This window comes from Bombyx mori, chromosome 10, assembly GCF_030269925.1.
Source record: "Bombyx mori chromosome 10, ASM3026992v2".
NCBI classification, from domain to species: Eukaryota; Metazoa; Arthropoda; class Insecta; order Lepidoptera; family Bombycidae; genus Bombyx; species Bombyx mori.
This window is the reverse complement of record NC_085116.1, coordinates 14,369,553-14,385,041: the sequence shown is the minus strand read 5'-3', so window position 1 is coordinate 14,385,041 and position 15,489 is coordinate 14,369,553. Positions and strand designations below refer to the sequence as shown.

Genomic DNA, 15,489 nt, shown 5'->3' with positions numbered 1-15,489 from the left:
ACCGCCTAATTTCAGTAATTAATTATTTAGAATTAAAGCTACCAAAAGTATTTTACAAACAGACTTCCTCGTTAACTAGCTTGACTAGCTTGGCTAAATACCTCGTAGGAACGACCGTTCATCAGTCAAATGGCATAGAATACGGTCGACCACGCCTCCGTCTGTCTAACAAACACATCGCTCTGTGGCATCGCAGCACTCGCGCGCCGTTGCCTAACCTGCACATTTCCCGCCAAATCAAAATAAAAAAATTGTGACGTAACTAACAATAATCTCGTGCTGTGTGTATGTGTGTGTGAAATCATGAGTTTGATCGTATGATTAATATTGTTATAGTTTAATTTTGTGATCAACATTAAAAATGACTGCCGGAAACGAAGAACAAGAGCCCCTAATATCAACTTCGGTTGATAATCAGCGCGTAACATACAACAACTCCCCACAGGTAAGATAGTTTTTTTTAGATTTTCGTAACAGAATGAAATTAAATTGACGTGAAAAGAACGTTGTTAATTAAAGGTATAAGAACGGCGAAGTTTGTTTATTTTATTTATTATTTTCTCGTATAAAACATTCAAGTTTTGTTTATACATATATTTCAGTAGCCTTCGGTTTTAATTCTTCTTTCATAAAATAACAGTGTTAGAATGAAATCGAAATAAGTTTAGCATTAAGCACTGGGATTAGATGATGTATTTTTGAATGTGTATCTCAATCTTATTCCCGAAAATCGAATTAAAAAGTGATTCAATCAGGATTTAACATTACTGGCTTCATTTATAAATGCTTCGACGGATGATACCTCATGTTTTAATTTTCAAATATTCCACTGTTATAGTAAAATGCACAATTCATATTTAAAAATGCACAAGAATCTAATAGTTTTCTATGTATTCTAACATTATATCTGCTATTTAAAAAGGCATCGGTTTGTCTGACTGGTCATTGAAAGCTTCAGTTGGACTCCTTTGATCTCAAGTTTGCTTCCGTTTATTTTTTCATGGAATAGTTAAAATTCCTTAGGGCTCGCCTGATCTAAAACGGTAAGTGTAGCTAAAAGACATAAAATTTATGCTAAAGCGTAAATGTCGCTTTCGCTATGAGGCATGAGGTCCTAATCTGAATTGCCTCAGATTTAAATTGCGTACGAGCTCAACACGCGACCTCCCTCATTTACTAACCACTATGAAGGTAATTAAACAGTGGAGACAATTTAATAGAGTTAGAGAATACGCTTTTTTTAAGATAAGCAAGACAAATACACATTACAACATAAATGATATATATCTAATTTTAAAAACGCAATTTATTATTCGGTTGAGACGTTAACATGATCTTTATATTCTCAACTATTTTTGTATAAAAATACCGATATTATGCATTCAGTTTTAATTAATTAATATGAGTTGATCTTAACAAAACTATTTCATCTTTATTCAAAAGATAAAATACCCAATCGCTGACGTCGGTGTACAAAATTTTATCATTTTATGCTTAAAAAAAAAACCAAGCGTGTACTGTGTTGTTTGTGTTTGTGCACGGAAATTTGCACATACTATTTTTCGTAATATCTTTGCAAACAGTACAAATTACTATTAATAAGAAAACATGAATAGGTATTTATGACTATGTTAGATTAAAATACGTACAACGTACGTTTGAAGGATGGGGCAGCCGTTGTAACTAAACTTGAGACCTTAGAACTTATATCTCAAGGTGGGTGGCGCATTTACGTTGTGCATGTCTATGGGCTCCAGTAACCACTTAACACCAGGTGGGCTGTGAGCTCGTCCACCCACCTAAGCAATAAAATTTGGGGCAATTATCATACTAATACCATAAAGGCACGACTACTATTCTAATTACTTCATGTAATATTTATGAAATACTTTACATTAGACTTAGTAGAATTTGGACAATACTCGCTGATTACAAAAAGAGACTGATTTTCCAAGATTGTTCTCAAGCTCTGTCTAGATATTAGGTGATTCTCGCGCGCCTTTCTCAAGGGCTAGATTCCTAGGAGGAATGGCAGGACTGGATAGAGGAGAATTTCGGTGTTCCTCTTCCTCCTGTTTTTCTCTGGAGGCGCAGGAGTCCGACTGGTGGTAGCGGCTCCTCGTGCTTGCTGGTGATCGTAGATTCACCGCCCCCGCCATATCACGATACACTGCGTATAGTTGAAACACTGAAAACTGTAATTTTGAAATGTGTTTCTCATTTTTCTCTTCTCAAATGTCACCAGCACCACTTCCGTTTCCTGGAACAGTTCAGATACACACAAGCTAACATAAAACATCTACACTTTGATAGTGTAATTTAGATAGTGTTTTTTTTTAGTTTTACAATTTCCGATATATCGGATGCTTAACGGAACACGTGATCGCGACCGGCTGAGCAGTGCTTTTCGTTGGTAACACGATATAATGAAACAAAGTTCAATCGATCCGGTCACGCCACACTCTACGATGTTAGGTTCCAATATTTAATTCAAAGTTGACGCCTTGACCTCGGATATTTAGTTTCGACGTAGTTAAACTTGACTGTCGCGAATTTAAAGTATTCAAAACGTCGGAAATAGCTTAATGACGACACGCGAGATCAAACCATAAAAGTAATTTTAGTTATATCTGCGACTCTGAAATCACGGAGAATACTATAAATTTAAATTGTCTTTTTTCTTAGTTTTAACTTAAAGAAATATTAAGAATATTAAATTACCTGCGGCTTCGTCGCGCGATCAAGAAAATCTGTCCGTGTAGTTTCACATGGGGAACGAGATGTTTTTTTCGGGATAAAAAATATCCTATGTCACTTTTCTGACTTGATACTATCACTTTAAAAATCATTGTATGAAGTATAATATATTTATAGTATGAATATCAGTACAGATACAACTTATAAAATCGCTGTTATTATAACTACCCGCACGGTTCCGTAATCCGCGCGCACGTGTAAATTTTCATATCTCGCACAAGCTTCCCTCGATCGGTTTCGTAATTTAAATATTCTGTGCAAATCAATAGATTTCTTAGACAATCAAGCTTACACGTGGAACGATTTTGAAAGTATAAGCTTTAGGTATAATTATTTGGTAACCGATGCACCTAATTCGAAAGTTAATTATGCAACATTGAATACTACGCTTGTCCGAGAGTACGTAACCTTCGCGAAATTTTACATATTTTTAATATTCAACTTCATGAATATTTTGCGATCAGAGGGTCTTCGTAAAGCAAAGTCTGTCCAGCGTTTAATCAGAAGATACGAGTCTGGGTGAACAATCCTCATCAGCTGCAACCAATGCTGGATCCATTTCCAGTATTTATATCCTTTTCTTTTCCTGATCAATATACTATTTATCTTTCAAGTCTCCATATTAATGCGTGCTATTAAAAAATCGTTTTATGACCAGGGCTTGATACCATAGTCGTGTTTGAGCAACGAAGCAATGGTTTGTTTTGATTTGAAGAATTAGAACAATCGTTGTAGCCATACAAATGAGACTTGTAATAATAACACAGTTCGCATGTGTATCTGCTCATTAAAATCAATAAAAATTATGTGGCATAATGACCGTAATCAAGTATCTTGTAGTTAATTTTGGAAATAGTAACGATTCAGGTTTTAAATATCAGTGTTTAAATTATACAAATCTGTAGACTAATAAATTTACCCATTCTATATTTCATTCCATATTGCAGAATACGAAAGCATTTATAACTTATTACTATTACACTCGTTAATCTATATATTTAATACGCGAAGCAAAAACTTTGTACCCCCTTTTACGAAAATTGCGCGAACGGAGGAGTATGAAATTTCCCATACCTATAGAGAATATAAAGAAGGAGTGCAGAATAGAATTGAAGGCGTATTTTAAGCTCGCACGGGTAGTTACAACCATCCTGTCGATTCAGCCGCGAAACAGTCCGGTTTGATGCGTAGGACAACCGCTATACTATACTCAATTAAATTCGACTTTGCCTCAAGATGGTTGGCGGTTTAGGTTGTGATGTCAATGAACTCCAGTAACCACTTTACACCAGGTGGTCCGTTAACTTCTTGACCGATCTAAGGCTATATAACAATATTTAAATTACTTGTGGTAAACTTCCCGCTGGTGCGTGAAAACTTGACAGCTTGAGTAACTCTATTTTTTAATGACGACATGGGAGACAGACAGTCGTGAGAGGCCATGGCCATGTTGAGTGACCCGGTACACCGAGAGGCATAGAAGCGCGAAAGGAAGTGGGATTCCTCTTCGGCACCTCAGCGCAGATGGCGGGGTGAGTGGCGCGGGCGTGAGCCCCTCGCTCAACTCCCGTAGGGGCCATCGAGTGCCAGGTGCGGGGGTGTCCGGTGCTCTACAGTCAGTCTGGTGGTGAGCCAGCGCAAGTTCGCTTCCATGCACTGCCCACGATGTCTTCCGCGGCGCCAACGTGACGGGATCCCGTCCTACCACCGGGACGAGTACTGGCAAAGGCGGACTTTCGGCGCTAATTCTGTGTAAATAGCATGGTGAAGCTCGTTTGAGCTTAGTAGGTACAGTGTGTGGGGCTTGTGCAACTCTTACAGCGCGGGTTTTTCATGGCGTAACCTCCGGAGAGCAGGATAGTTTGTCTGCCTTCTCGAAGCCGCCGGTATCCGACATAACCCGACCTGTTGCCCCATCGAACTGGTATCTGTAAACTATTTTTCAAAACAACAAAAGAAACTTTAATTTTTAGTAAAAGTATTTTATCATAATGTTCGAATTTCCCCTATTACTTACGTCAGTTTTGTGATTTCGTCACATTATCGTACCTAGTACCATTTCCTTAATTATGGTCACTAAATGTAATTAATAAACTAATAAGACAACTATCCTAACTAGGTACACTATAATTGTATTAGGTAAACAAGTTTCGTTAATATTACAAATTATGAAAATTGAACGTCCTCAGAAATTCTACAACAAACAATTATAAATGTTAGAAATTCGACACAAAATTGTTCTAGCATTAGTGTCAATCACTTGCAATAATACGTAACTCTCAAATCAAAGGCAACTTGAGGTCGTATTTTCTAGACTGCCTTTTAGGATCTACTATTTAATATAATAATAATATATAATTTATAATAATAATAAATAAATAAAATATTGTAAACTACAATACGTTTACCATGCCATTAAAAATGTTCGTCTTTCCATAAATTGTGGAAACCGTAATCTAAGTTTTTTAAACTAAGGTTTAACTTTTAGATTAGTGATGCCGAAGATAGCGCAGACTGTTGAGTTTAAGAGATATTCACGAAAACTCAAAAGTAAACGAAAAATTATAAATCTAGGATCTTGCTAATTTAATTTTTTTAAATCAAATTTTCTTCAAATTAGTTTCACTTCTCGCTGATCCGCTGACAACGATTTGTTTATCAAATAAACATAAACAACATGTTTTTACCTATTTTCCCAATTCGGGGATGCATGCACGCCCCTACAGATGGTGTGACGTCACCATCGCTCATGGACAACAACAGTACCAAGGGAAAACCAAGCCGCTGCTATTACAAATATCAAGAAAACCACAAATGTAAATTTAATGACGATTTCGCGTTTAGCATTTTTTATTCTAATTCTAACCAATATCTATTTTCTGCGTTGCCGACCCTTATGCAACGTTGACAATAGTCAGTGGGTCAATCATCTTATAGTCCATTCAATTAACTGACATCAATTCGTAGTGACCGGCGTTATCCTGCTTATAGGGCCGGTACATATAATGTGTAGCAGTTATTGGTCGGTAGCTTCTACCGGCTAATAAATAAGATGCTCGGTATACTCATATTTAGTAATACAACTATGCTATGGAAGTAACTAAAACAGTTACATTCTTTAAAAACAAACACATGTCTAAACTTTATTTTCTTGAGCCGGGGACAAGAGTGTCTTACGATTTGACGGCGGTGGATCGGTGAAGAAGAGCTGTTTCACGGTCCGCCACCTGCTTCTCGAAAATTGTGAAAATGCTGCTTATTGGTGGCACTAATTATATTGTCACCACCGTCCCGGCGATGGATAAGTATCTCCGTCCATCGGTAGGTCAGACACATTCGGTCATGATAAAACCAGTTCTCAAGGACCAGACGACCGTCTCGATGGTCCGTAGGATAGCGGTCGGTTCTACCAAAGGGGAGACCAGACCTCCAGCACGTCCCAACAAGGTTGCGGACTCCGCACTCGTATGAAGGCCAATTGATTTCTAGGGTCAGGGCGAGGCTCAACTCGGTCGCGTAGATTGTATCACCACTCATAGTCAGTGACCAGCGACTCGATTTCCAAGTTCTAGGGTGGAGTCCCAGAACGTATGCGCTACTGAGCGTAGCCCACCGATGTTCTGGAAAAGTCTGCTAAGAAGGTTTCCTAAGCAGATATTTTGGAACTAGTCTAACCCAAAAGAAGAGTTGGGAAGGGGTGTCCTAAAAATGGGCACTTTAATGAAGAAGAGTGCCAAAATGACGTGTTTTAGAGCTTAATGGAAGAAGAACATGTTGCACTGACCCCATATAGTAGGATAGGGGTAAGGAGAAGCTTTGAAAAAGTCGGATGAACAAGGGTGATATTCTCGAAGCGAACACGGAAGCTCCTACAACGGTCCACATATCATATCTACTCTAACTTATACTGACGAACGACTCACACGATGAAGGAATACCGTTGCAAAATAAATTAAAGTTCGTAGTCACGAAGCATTCTACATAAAAGAGGAGGAAAGCCACTATTTCTATGCAAAAAATAACTATGGATTCCACTTAACTCCACGTAGATCGTCTATCCATAAACGGTACTCATTAAAATAATAACTAACTGCTAAGTGACTAACATTTACACGTAACAGACATCAATCACCCATTAATAACCACAGAGCTACAAAAAATGCGTCAAAGTCTTCAGCTATTTTTCATTTAATCTATAGCGGTCATAGACTTTTGTGTTAGATTTGGATTTATCATATAATTCTGAATTATTCACATTTACACACATTTTCTTATGAATGTTACGCGTTATATGTACTACGGCTTTTGAACAACATATTAAATTTTGCGATGTTCCAAAGAATATTTTTAACTCATCACAACGTATTAAATAAATTTAACTCTCCGGGACCGCTATAAAGTTTATTGCCCCCACAGTAATTAATAATCACAGAGGATTATTTATTTTACTTACGAAGATCGACAAGTGTATTTGATCGCTTAAATTCAACCATCCGTGAGAGATTAATCCGCCATTTTTTTTTTTTTTCGGGCCGGGGGCCGAAACTCCTACGAGGTCCCCGCGCCTCGGGGGCGCGCGGGGTATGTGAGACTCAACGGTCTGCAGGTGTTGAGAGCAGACCGCGGGCCCAAGGAATTTTAGTGCCCACCCACTAAACGACTCTCCTGCACTCTTACACCCGACGTCCGATCTCCGTCCGGGGTCAGAACCCGGTCAGAGTAGGCGGGTTCCCGCGGTCAACACTACAACCAAACACGCGGCGCCACCCCGAGGACGCCCGACCATTAATCCGTCTATTTCATGAATTGTAATGAGTGGTTTGGTTCATCCTGCATTCTGATTTTACTTATTGGATGAAATTATCGACCTAAATGGGTGGGTAATGTTCATGTTTTATTTATTAAATTACTAGGTGACCCGGCGAACTTTGTTCCGCCTTAGAGGTAATAAATGAGCAAACTTTTGATTTTATCAAGGTAAAACTTTTATTTAGATAATTAATGTAAATTAAAAAAGCAAGTATTTTAATCATACTTTATTGGCTATATATTTTAGCTGTTTTTATTATTATTATATTTTCTTGTTCTTCTTCATTCCTTTCACTCGCAATGTTTCGAATCCAAGTTGCATTACGGCTTCGTCGGGAAAGATTTGATCGTATTGGTCGCGGCATGGCTTTCTTAATGATTACCCATCTCGGCACAATAAGCTAATAGAAACTCGAAACAAACACATCAATCGGTCAACTTCAAAATTCTACTATAATTAACCATAGACTACATTACGTTTAGCTGTCAGTTGCGTTTTGTTATTCCATATCAGTGGCGTTTTGATATACCACGTTTTATGTCACGTCCTACGGCAACGTAATAAAAAGTATCCTATGTCCTTCTCCCGTCGGGGGATCCGGGCAGGTTGCGCGTGGGCTGGATAGCAGCCCACGTGCGCCTGCTAGAACCGCGTGCCTGGCGGTGCCTAAGGTGCTTCAGCACTGGGCACTGCCTCGCCAGGTGCGTGAGTGCGGTTGACCGCAGTGGACTGTGTTTCCGCTGTGGTCAGCCTGGACACAAGGCGGCCGTGTGCTTGGCTGCGCCGCATTGTTCACTATGCGCGGCGGCCGGACGCAAGGCTGATCACCGGACCGGGGGCAAGGCATGCCCCCCGGCCGGCAAAAATGCAATTCGAAATTGGCGCCGCCAAGCTAAGCGGCGCCAAAAGAAGCGGTCGGCCGGGGGAGCACCGGCTGACACTTTGGCCCCCGCTGAGGCGTTCGAGCCTGATAGCGGGGACAATAGAGTAGGGGAGGGGGCGATGGATGTGGTCCAGCCTTAATGGATCACACCTATCGCTTCCTCCAAGGAAATTTGAACCACTCCGCCGGGGCTCAGGACATGCTGCTCCAGACTATGGCGGAGTGGTCAATTGACGTGGCTGTGGTCGCCGAGCCGTACTTCGTTCCCCCAGCGGACGACTGCTGGTTTGGGGACGTTGATGGCTTGGCGGCCATACATATAAGAAGATCCGCGATGATTCCTCCCCTGGCGATGGTGACCAGGGGCCCCGGGATCGTCGCGGTACAACTAGAAAATACCGTCGTGATCGGGGTGTACTTCTCTCCAAATCGGCCTACCGTCGAGTTCGAGCGGTTTCTGGACGGGCTAGAGGTGATCGCTCGTCACCTCTCTCCCCGTTCGGTGATACTGGCGGGGGACTTCAATGCGAAGTCTGTCGCTTGGGGTTCCCCATCCACGGACGCTCGTGGTAGGCTGTTGGAGGAGTGGGCGGTCGCGGCCGATCTCTGTATCGTTAACAGGGGCTCGGTCGCGACATGCGTGCGGTGGATGGGAGAGTCTATCGTGGACTTGACGTTCGCGAGCTCGTCCATCGCACAGCGCATCCTGGGCTGGGGCGTGGTGGTGGGGGCGGAATCGTTGTCGGATCACCGGTATATCCGGTTCGATCTTTCCGCTCCCGCACCGACGCCGGCCGCAGGCGCTCGCGGGGTTAACCCCCCGCGGAGTGCGTCCCGATCATTCCCTAGGTGGGCATTGAAGCTCCTGAAGAAGGAGCTCCTGGTGGAGGCTTCTATAGTGGCGGCGTGGACGCCCATGCGTCCACATCCTTTCGACGTGGAGGCTGAGGCCGAATGGTTCCGCGGCGCGATGCACCGCATATGCGATGCCTCGATGCCCCGGGTCGGCCCTCGGCATTGTGGACGGCGGCAGTCGCCCTGGTGGTCGCCCGAAATTGCGAGACTGCGTGCAGTCTCCATTCGGGCGAGCCGCCGGTGCGCTAGACACCGCCGTCGCCGCCACTTGCGGCGCGACGGCCCCGTCGCGTTCGCGGAGGAGGAGACCCGGCTGCACGGCGAATATCGTGCTGCGAAGGACGCCCTGCGGCTGGCCATCAGGCGGGCCAAGGAGCAGAACATGGAGAGACTCTTGGAGGCGCTCGAAGCGGATCCATGGGGGAGCCCGTATAGGCTGGTGCGCGGCAAACTGCGCCCGTGGGCCCCCCCTTTGACTGAGCGACTTCAGCCTCAACAGCTGCGGGACATCGTTTCGGCGTTGTTCCCGCAGGAGCGGGAGGGTTTTGTTCCCCCTGCTATGGGTGAGCCGTCGGACGCCATCGACGGCGAAGCCCCTGCTGAGGTGCCCCGTATCACTGGGGCAGAGCTCCGTGTGGCCGTTGTCAGGATGACTGCAAAGGACACGGGCCCCGGCCCGGACGGAGTCCATGGCCGGGTGCTGGCCTTGGCCCTCGATGCCCTGGGGGACCGGCTCCTGGAGCTATTTAATGGTTGCCTGGAGTCGGGACGGTTTCCGTTGCTCTGGCGGACGGGCAGACTTGTGTTGTTAAGAAAGGAGGGGCGCCCGGTGGATACAGCCGCCGGGTATCGTCCTATCGTACTGCTGGACGAGGCGGGAAAATTGCTGGAGCGTATTCTGGCTGCCCGCATCGTTCAGCACCTGGTCGGGGTTGGACCTGACCTGTCGGCGGAGCAGTTCGGCTTCCGGGAGGGCCGTTCGACCGTGGATGCGATACTTCGCGTGCGGGTCCTCTCGGACGAGGCTGTCTCACGGGGTGGGGTGGCGCTGGCGGTGTCTCTTGACATCGCCAACGCATTTAACACCCTGCCCTGGTCTGTGATAGGGGGGGCACTGGAGAGGCATGGAGTGCCCCTCTACCTCCGCCGGCTGGTTGGCTCCTATTTGGAGGCCAGGTCGGTCGAATGTACCGGGTACGGTGGGACCCTTCACCGTTTTCCGGTCGTGCGTGGTGTTCCACAGGGGTCGGTTCTCGGACCCCTCTTGTGGAACATCGGGTACGACTGGGTGCTGAGGGGTGCCCTCCTCCCGGGCCTCCGTGTTATTTGTTACGCGGACGACACTTTGGTCGTGGCCCGGGGGGATGATTATAGAGAGTCTGCCCGTCTCGCCACAGCGGGAGTGGCCCTCGTCGTCGGGAGGATAAAGAGACTGGGCCTCGACGTGGCGCTCAGTAAATCCGAGGCCTTGTGGTTTCACGGGCCGCGGAGAGCGCCACCTGTCGACGCCCACATCGTGGTTGGGGGCGTCCGGATAGGGGTCGGGGTGCAGTTAAGGTACCTCGGCCTCGTGTTGGACGGCCGGTGGGCTTTTCGTGCTCACTTTGCGGAGCTGGTCCCCCGGTTAATGAGGACGGCCGGTTCTTTGAACCGACTGCTCCCAAATATCGGGGGGCCGGATCAGGTTGTACGCCGCCTCTACGCTGGGGTGGTGCGATCGATGGCCCTGTACGGTGCGCCTGTATGGGCTGAGCCGCGCAATCGGGCTACTATGGCTCGGTTCCTGCGCCGGCCGCAGCGCACCGTTGCTATCAGGGTCATCCGTGGATATCGCACCGTCTCATTCGAGGCGGCGTGTGTGTTGGCGGGGACGCCGCCATGGGAGCTGGAGGCGGAGTCGCTCGCTGCCGACTATCGGTGGCGCAGTGAGCTTCGTGCTCTGGGCGTGGCGCGTCCCTCCAAAAGTGAGCTGCGGGCGCGGAAGGCCCATTCTCGGCGGTCCGTGCTCGAATCGTGGTCGAGGCGGTTGGCCAACCCCACGTGGGGTCTACGGACCGTCGAGGCGGTTTACCCAGTCTTTTATGACTGGGTGAATCGTGGCCGAGGACGCCTCACCTTCCGTCTGGTGCAGGTGCTGACTGGGCACGGATGCTTCGGAAAGTACCTGCACCGGATAGGAGCTGAGCCGACGACGAGGTGCCACCATTGTGGACACGACCTGGACACGGCGGAGCATACGCTCGCTGTCTGCCCCGCATGGGAGGTGCAGCGCCGTGTCCTTGTCGCAAAGATAGGACCAGACTTGTCGCTGCCTGGCGTCGTGGCGTCGATGCTTGGCGGCGACGAGTCTTGGAAGGCTATGCTCGACTTCTGCGAGTGCACCATCTCGCAGAAGGAGGCGGCGGGGCGAGTGAGGCAAAGCTCTCCTCACTACGCAGAAACCCGCCGCCGCCGAGCAGGGGGCCGGGACCGGGGTCCCGTCCGTGACCCGGCCCCCTAAGGGCTTCGGGCTCCACCCGCTTTGTGCGGGGAGCAACCTAGGCGTGGGGCGGCGTGGTAGGTCGCGTTCCCCCGACCGCTCCGGGGGAAGGTGTAGCGCGGCGCTATCAATCGGGCTCTTGGCCCGTCGACCGAGGGAACCGGCGGTCGTGTTGCTGGCGGCCGCCGGTCCGGCGTCTGGGGGACGGCGGGATGGATGTAATGTGCACTGCGTAAACCCTGTCCCGCCGTCTCAATAGCTCCGACTGGGTTCCCACCCGGTCCGGGGTAGGGCGCCGGCTGTGAGCGGCAGGAGTTTTTAGTGAGGTTCGACTCCCACATACCCCACCTGCTGTGCGGGTGGGGATCCGGCGATTTTCTCCTGTGGAAAAAAAAAAAAAAAAAAAAATTTCCTTCTCCTGGTTCTAAGCTACCTCCCCACCAATTTTCAGTCAAATCAGTTTTGCCGTTCTTGAGTTATAAATAGTGTAACTAACACGACTTTCTTTTATATATATAGATATTATATTTAAGTATTGCCACTCTTTTTTTTTACTTACTTAAAGTGGTTTGTTCCCTGATTAAGACGCTTAAGTAAATCTAGATCTCATTATTTGTTTGAGTCACTGCAGGTGTTTAAGAACAAGATTTTTAAGAACTTACTGTAGCCTAACTCTGTTAATACACATTTTAATGTATTTTATTAAAGTCTGACTTATGTTCCTGCTTTTACAGGAGTATTAATTGTTATTTTAATTAATTATGTTGTATACACCTGTTCAAAATAGACAAGCTGACTGCTAATGTTGGTCCGTTTATTTTGATGGTGTTGTTTTGCGAATGAATAAATAACTGAATATCTTTTCTTTGAACGATCGACCCGTTTTTACGTTCGCGAAAACCGTTATCGTTGCTACGACGTCAAATATCGCCTTTAACCGTTTTAATTTTCATGATTATTTCCATCGTCTTAAAACAAGTTAGCTGCACATAAGAGATACGCGACTTGTTGTTTTCAACATCATCTCTTTTTCATTAAAATTACTTTGACGCTTTCATTCCGTGTTTTTGTCATTAAATATAATGTCATATCCAATATAATAATATTCAATGTTCCGAACACTTTACAGATTTGATCCGTGACCACGAAAATAGTATATAATGATAATACAAATGAGAAATCAAACCGTAGAAATAGATTTAGTTTTAATGTCTAAGTCTCGGGGAAACCGCAGAAAATACTATCACCTCTTTGTTTATACTTACATATATTTGCGTATATAGTATTCAATGTAGTTTCTATGCCATTACGCGGACATGGACGGTATCCCAGCCCCTGAGCGTTCACTATACATCCTACCAACAAAAACGAAGAAAATTAATTAATTTTACGGGTGCTATTTTATTTTAGCAAACCTCTATCCTGGAAGTTGTTTTTGAGCACGTGCTACGAAGTAGGGTACTATTCTCGAAGCTTGGTTCTTGAGTCGAGTTCTTTTCGAGTCCTTACTTTTGCTGTCTTCATATTCTTTACACGAAATGCGGTTATCAAGAAATTGATGCATTACTTTAAAATTCGCGATTCCGATCCGGTAGTAGATTCATTCGCGAAGCAGCTACTCTTGAGTTGAACTCCTTTGGAGACGTTCGGGGAGCTGTTAGGAAACCCCACCTGGCTGAGCCTGATGAAACTGTAAAGGCTTCCGGGCCACCAATCATCTCTCAAATATAAAAAAAAAAAAAAAAATTCAAGGGACATTTATTGAAATTATATGACGCAATACTAGCAATATTATATGAACCCTATTTCCATTCGTCCATGCGATAAATAAGTACTTTTGTTATTTATGTGGTAGGGGGTCTAATGAGCTTCCACAGATAGGTACTGCCTTGCTTATTTTTGGCGTTTTTATTATTATTTATACAGATTTCATATCAGTCACGCTTACTCCAAGGGGCTTCTTAAAAAAATGTTAATTCAATAATTGATCGAATTTAATATCATTAGATCAAAATGCAGCTCGCTTACTCAACTAAAATAGTTATATCGCAGATCGTTGAACAACATTAGAAGACGGCAGATCAAAGCCAATTTAAAATTTGTTTAACATTTATATTTAATACAAGCTTCCTCGTTTTCGTTTAGCTGGATTTTTAACATCAGTATAGAACTTGAAATGTTAATCAATAAATAAATGGATAAACTAATTTATTATTATCTCGTATAAATCTAGAGACCCAATGCAAAAACCTGAAGCATTTAAAGAATTTGTTATAAAGGTCAAATTTAAGTGATTCATAAACTAATATGTATGACAGACGGAACACTAGTCCGATGCGAAATAGTTATATGTTTTAATCAAGGCCATAATAAGTATATCGAGTGGGTTCCAGTCTAAAAACAAAAATATATTTTCATCCAATTTTAACACGCGTTTCTTCTTTAAATCGAACCATCGTGCATCTCGTAAGCAAGCTTTGTTATATTACTAACTAGCTGACCCGGCAGACTTCGTACTGCCTCCATCGATAAATAAAAGACCTAAACATTTGTATAATTAAAACTTAAAACAAACAAAAAGAATTCGTCCAACGAGGGACACATCAAAGGGAAAACAAAATTGTTATTTTTATTTAATTCCGAGCATTTTCATATTTATCTACCTTTTAAACCTTCTCTGGACTTCCACAAATAATTCAAGACCCAAATTAGCCAAATCCGTCCAGCCGTTCTCGAGTTTTAGCGAGACTAACGAACAGCAATTCATTTTTATATATAGAGATAGACAACGATTGACGAAGACCTGAGACCACACATTTCGCTAGTCAGTTATGGCACTTTTAACTTTAGATTATGTACTATGTATTAAAAAAATCGCCTATAGAACGAAAACACAGTGGTGCATACCAAAACTATGCTCAATGATGGTATTGAAGCGATTTATCCAAGCGGCGGTTAAATACGGTAGCATATAAGCAGGTTCCATTAAAAAAAAAAACACGAACCAAAATATGCTTGTAAGCCGCTTTTTTATAGTGTTAAAGGTTCCTCAGTCATCTTTTACTACACCCACAGGAAGAGATGGGGTGATGCTATTCTATGTAGACAATATACAGAGAAATCTGTTAGGTAAAAAGTAGCTGTTATTCCCAGGCAACTGATACTCCGGGTTTTTTTTATACGAGTAACATCTTAATGTTTGTGGGCTACGGTAATCACTCAAAATAACATTAAAGGTTTACCTATAAAATCCCTTTGAATATGCAAGGTTTTTGGACTTTGTTCTTAATTACCAATTATTTTAAAGTTTCACGGCAGCACTATTGATCTAATCATTATTTCCCAATGCTACTATTTAATATCAAGTAAAATGTTTGATTTATACTCTGTATAGTACTGGCTTAGAATTTTTCCTTATCAGTAAGAATTCAGAAGAAGAAATCGTTATCGGTTAAGCTTTGACAATTTTTGTATTTGGATCGAGATCTCTTTTGCATATTTACGCAATAAAAACTGCTTTAAATACTACATTTAACAGGTTCTTATCACGACTTTCATATTTAATGGGCTCCCAATATTCACTGTTGCAAACGCCATTATCACAGTTAAACTGTTTCTGTTTTGACTGTTAGATATTTGTATATGTATATATGTTGTATGTATATATGTGTATGTGTGTATGTTTCTATACATATATGTATGCTG

At 43.9% G+C, this 15,489-nt stretch overlaps 1 protein-coding gene across 1 annotated transcript in view; it reads left to right on the top strand.

Annotated features, from left to right (window-relative positions):
- Window positions 1–187: 187 nt before the first annotated feature.
- Window positions 188–15,489, top strand: part of wh3 (ATP dependent transmembrane transporter protein) — a gene marked incomplete at its 5' end in the record, with an annotated part of 55,889 nt that continues 40,587 nt past the window's right edge. Inside the window, 1 exon segment of the mRNA NM_001043569.1 lies at window positions 188–445. Within this exon segment, the coding sequence (NP_001037034.1) occupies window positions 362–445 (84 nt within the window).